This window comes from Oryzias melastigma, linkage group LG13 (assembly GCF_002922805.2).
Source record: "Oryzias melastigma strain HK-1 linkage group LG13, ASM292280v2, whole genome shotgun sequence".
Lineage (NCBI taxonomy): Eukaryota > Metazoa > Chordata > Actinopteri > Beloniformes > Adrianichthyidae > Oryzias > Oryzias melastigma.
This window is the reverse complement of record NC_050524.1, coordinates 22,136,031-22,141,594: the sequence shown is the minus strand read 5'-3', so window position 1 is coordinate 22,141,594 and position 5,564 is coordinate 22,136,031. Positions and strand designations below refer to the sequence as shown.

At 34.2% G+C, this 5,564-nt stretch overlaps 1 protein-coding gene across 1 annotated transcript in view; it reads right to left on the bottom strand.

The window, feature by feature from the left end:
* Window positions 1-3,302, bottom strand: part of LOC112149601 — a gene marked incomplete in the record, with an annotated part of 13,505 nt that extends 10,203 nt beyond the window's left edge. The window contains 1 exon segment of the mRNA XM_024277406.2: window positions 3,057-3,302. Within this exon segment, the coding sequence (XP_024133174.2) occupies window positions 3,057-3,122 (66 nt within the window).
* Window positions 3,303-5,564: the final 2,262 nt, after the last annotated feature.

Sequence of the window (5,564 nt, the reverse complement as noted above, 5' to 3'; positions counted from 1 at the left end):
TTGACTCTCATTGACTACTTTTTGTAAATTAGGAGTTTCTTGATAAGACCATTTTTCACACCCCATTAGAATATTTTTTTTTTGCTAATTTAACCCCTTAATGCCTAATGAAGGGTCAAACCAATTTGCTTCCAAAAGCAAATACACACTTTTTATTTTCTTTGTTGCAAATAAATTCAAGCCTCAAGGGGTTAAAGAAAATGTTTTAAAATGTAGGAATGTTTTTTTTTTTTTTTATTTATTTTTATTTCTTTAATTCTGTTTTAACAGTGCATGAGGGGTCGCTGCAAGTGAGGAGGATCAGATGGAGGGAGATGACTTGCCCTGGCACCCCCTAAAGTGAGCAGCTGAACGGTTAAGAAGCTGATTATCATGTGTTTTTGTATCTTTATGCACACAATTCTTATCACAACTTAGTAAAGTCTCCATAAAACTATGGACTTAATATTTGTCAATAGTGACACTAATTTTGACTTAAAAAACTTTTGCTTGGTGCTCCCCCCCTGTAGCCCCGCCCCTTCTCTGGATTATTCTTACATAAAGTTTACATCTATTAAACATAAAATGTCACATTATTTTGAATAGAAGTTCATAGAAATCTTAAAAAATAAACACATTAATAAAACAGACCTTGATGACAACACACAGTTAGATTATTCTGTAATAAAATTCCTGCCTGTTTTTACTCACAGTAATGTTAAAAAATATATGTTTTTAAAGTTTTAAAATTTTGTTTTAGTGTGTTCAATAAATGTTTATCCTTTTCGACCTATGGTGTGTTTTGGATTTTGGCCCTCTGTGTGATTGAGTTTGACACCCCTGGTTTAAGAAAATGTTCTCACCCTTTAACCCTTAGCAGTCCGGGGCTTTTTGGAATGTTTTTTTTTTATTTCTACTTCATCATTTTCTCAAGTAATCTATGTTTTAAAATGTTTTTTGTACAGATTTTGTGGCATTGCTTCACATCCCTTTTTTAGTGCAACCCAAGTTCTTTTTTTACAGATTTAGTTTTGATGAGATTGCACAATAAGTTTATAATAAACCCAAAAATGTCCAAAAAAATTCCTCAGTTCAGAGTGGTAGATTCGCTATTTTTGTAACGGCAAAAATCATAAAAATTTAGATCGTACTGTTTACAACAAACAATGAAACATGTATAGACAAAATAAAAAGCAAGCAAAGCAAAGGTAGGCTCAAAACAACATGATAATTCTCTATAAAAACCAGGAAAAGCTCCACTCAGAACTCCAAGGATTTATTAACGTACATTTGTTTTAAGCCAAAAATGTCAAAGCAAAAAACCCTTTTGAGACCTTCAGAGTACACTTTGAGTGAAACAATACTAAAGGAGGGGTCAGCATCAGTCCTGGGTCATTGTTAACAACCAATGTGACTGACTAGTGAGTTCAGAGACTACTGATGGCGTTTTTGGAACAAAAACAATAATCTCTTAAGGCTCATTTCCACTGAGCGGTCCAGTACGGTACGGTCCGGTCTGGTAAGGAGTAGTACGGGACGGTCCAGTTAATTCTGCTGAGCGTATTCAGTTAAGCCTCTCTTCCACTGAGCAGTTTGTTTTTACAGCGCATGCGTGGTGTATACCGCTAGCTTGTCGTTGCGTCATTATAGTGCGACGACTAGAAAGTAACAACAATGGAGGTCATCCAGCCGCTCGTCTTTTCATTGCTTTACTTCTGCATAACAGGAATTTAATGTAAGAAGAAGATTCTAAGAAGAATAGCACAGTAAAGACGAAAACATAACCACTAGCTTAGAAAGGTTCCCTCTAATTTTAGAGGAGAGGGAACTCAAATTGAGTTAAAACAATGGCATCACACCAAAATAAAAAAAAATAAAAACACTGTGGACCGGCACAAGCAAAACAGTGGCACATTTCGTCACTTAGTGAAACTTTGGCACAATTTCAATAGGGAAGATCCACCTTACTTCCAGGTACACTGTGTTGTACGGCTCTCTACACTCTTATCAGAATGTCACTTTGAACCGAAATAACTCGTACTTCTCCTCCAATCCTTATCATACTTTTACCTTTAAAGTTATGAACAGCTATCTCACTGCATTTATATGGTTTCGTTGGCACTCCACCTCCTCCATTTACCATCATCAAGACTCTGAGGTTTATTTTTAGGGTTTGTTCTAAAACTGAACCGCCAAAGTCTGTGGACTTATTTCATGAAAATCTTTCTGTATCCCAAATAAATCTTCACCACATTCCAGAACTTCTCCTTATTTGAAACTCTTAAAAATTGAAGATATTAAAGACAAAAAAACATCAACATGGCTGAAAGCAGTACAATAAGTATTTTAACTGCAAAGTGAACTTGTTTCTAGGTTTCTTCTTCTTGAATTACAATTTGCATCTTAGTTTCTGTTTTTCACTCACTCTAGTATGAAAAAAATACTCTAGTATGAGATAAGCCGGGAACTCCCGCATGACGTAGTGCAAGTTACTGACATAATACGCCACATGTAAAACAATCAACTATGGAAACCAGCTAATTATTCATCTGCCACAAGTATCACATTTATTTCTGGTGATGCTGTGTAAATTGAGATAAGTGCATCAAAGAAACACTTCAGTTGGTGACGCTTTGAAAAAAATACTTCCTTAAAAAATATTTTTCTTTATTTTATATATATTTTTAACTCTGCATAACTGAGACATCAACTTTAAAATAAAAAAAAATAATGTTTTCTATTTCTTGTCTGAATGATTAAACAAAACCAGGTCACTCAGTCAAAAGAGGTTTTGCACTAAAGACTTTAAACAATGATTTCACCCAACCCTCAGAGTAAAGGTTGAACAACATCTATAGTAAAAATGAATAAGTCCTTGAATCTACTTTATTGTTGTCAAACTTAGACCTGTGGTATGCTCTGCATGCTGACCGTAATCATTTAGATCCTGATCTAGTAACAAACAAATCAAAGTTTCTGTCTGACTTCAACATGAAGTAAGGCTTATACATAATAATAATTCAGTTCTGGTAAAACTACACAAAAATGAGAGAGAAGAAAGGAAAAGAAGCGCTCACCATGATCTGCTTTGTCTTCTGAGTTGTAGAGTAAGTGAACCTATTCCTAGTTCCTATTTGTGACATGCTTTGGGGGCGGAGCTCTCAGAGAGTGTTTCCTTATTTTCTTTCTAATTCATTTTCGCTTACCAAACTAAGAATCCTCCTCCCCTCAAACTCTCTTAGCAACCACATTTTATTTATAATTAATGTGTTTTTATTGATTTTTGTTTTGCAGATGAGTGCATCAAGTGAGGATTCCACAGAACCGTGTTTGTTCAGGTTGAATGTGTGCGTGTGCAAGTTAATCCATGTGACTACCTTTTTTTTTTTAATATTGATGTCATTCGACGTCAGTTCACAAGTTGCGTTGGGATTTCTCTGGAATGTGGCACTGTAATGTCAGTAAAAACTGCTGCTGTACAGTATTTTTATTTTGTGTTTGGTTTGTAATATTTCCACAAAATTGCAAATGTCTCAAAGAAAAGGAGAAGTAAAACATCAGCTGGAAGGCAGTAGTCTTGTGAGAAGGGCTTCTGCTCTCTAACAAAAGCAAACTTGACTTGTGGATCCCTGTTTAGTTATTGAATTTGCAACAAAAAAAGTAGGTGACTCATTCTGCAGGGAAAGAATAGGTGGCAAAATAGAATAACACACACAAGCTGTTGTTATCTTGTTGTTTGGGTTTTATATTGCATCATTTACATGCTAAATTTCTCAAAAGTGTTGCTAGAAACTCTCACTTGCGTTGTTGTATAACAACGTGTTCAAGCAAGCAGACTTCCAAAATAAGATTTTTTTTCATTTTGTTTTTATGAAGTTGTCGGTCTGCCCCCCCGCACTGTCCCTGTGCCTGCATGTTAACTATTGGAATCTAAGTAAACCTCACCACACCTGTTTCTCATAAAACAGTTACTATTACTGTAAGAAAGGAAAGTTCCTGCAGTCTTTTGCCAACCCTGTTACGATCTGTGCTCAGCTTTGATTATGCCATTCAACTGTTAATTTTTTTTTGTCTTTTATAATATACTCCTTTTTCTTTTTGACAAGTTTTCTTACATTTTCTTTTGTTTCAATGGGTTCCACAAACACCCTTTTACTTTAACATTTCTCTGATTTATTATTTCCTCATAAATTTGAAATAGTTTTTCCAAAGAAATTCATGTAATAAATGCTTAAAGTAGGAACCATTGTTCATTTTTCTCTGGAACTATCATTGATTCACACTGTGTGGCACCAAAGGTCACTACTTTTGACCTTTTCCTAATACTTATTTCCTCAAAGTGAAGTGCAATTTTCTATTGATGGAAAATCCTTAAACAGGTGAGATTTGTGTGTTTGCATTTTTGTGCCTTGAACTCATCTTTGCTATCATCTCAGGATATAAAAAACATTTTTTTTAAGTAAAGCACTTGGCTTTAGGAAGTGGTTACCGTCTGATCCAGTTTAGCCACATCGTCTCATATTTACATCACACTTTTTGCTTTTTTTGTCACAATAAAGAAAAAGACTTTCACTTCTATTTTTTGGAGTCTTTTCATGAACAAATTTGCTTAAAAAGACAATTTGTTAAGAAAGTGTGTGGAGCGAAACAGATCTTCGACATGGATTTTAACAGCTGCAATTTCAAGTTTTGAAACCAAACTCGTGTCACAGAACGGTCACAAAAATCACTGCCTGCCAGTCGTATCAAGACCCACAAAAAACCCAATCACAAGCTTAACCTTTAGAAAAACTCTTCTGTCACAATTTCAGACATTTCCATTTTTCCTCAGTGAGTATACAAACATTCCTGATTTTTTTGTCCGTTTTATCTCATGTTTCACTTTTCATGTCATTAAAAAATGTATTATTAAATGTTTTATAAATAAATATATGAACTGGACTTCAGTATTTAAATCCAACCAGACTAAAAGGAACTGAACTGTTTCTTTGGAAGACTGGGGATATACCCAAAACTGCTCATTACACTCTGACCTTTGACAAATAACTTTGACAAATAACCTTTTAGTCACTCCTAAAGTTTTAGCTATAGACTATACAATGATCCACAAGTTATATTTTTCTAAATATCTAAATGTTGCTTTAAAAAAATCTCACTCAGAGAAGCTTTTTTCAATCTCAAGGTCATATTTGGGGTAAAATAAGCTTATGTCTCCAAGGACATTGTGATAAGGATAAAATATGATTATGTAAATGTAATACTGTGGTGCGACTGGTGGTGTTGCAACTGTATTTTGTGAGGATTTATTTACTATAGACTCAAGTAGCAAAAATAACATTAAACAAACTAAAATACAAAATAAATCTGCTCAAGTCCTTATTTTATCAATTTCATCATTGATCATTGTGGAAATACCTTTCCAAATGACAAAATTATCATTTGAAAGTCTAATTTGGTTTTTTACCTATTTTTTACCTATTTTACCTATATTACCCCTTTTCTGTTTATGAACTTTATTAGGTGAATTGAGATGTACTCACTTGGGACTGTTTGGACTCGGGAACAAAGCAAATCCTTTTTAAAGT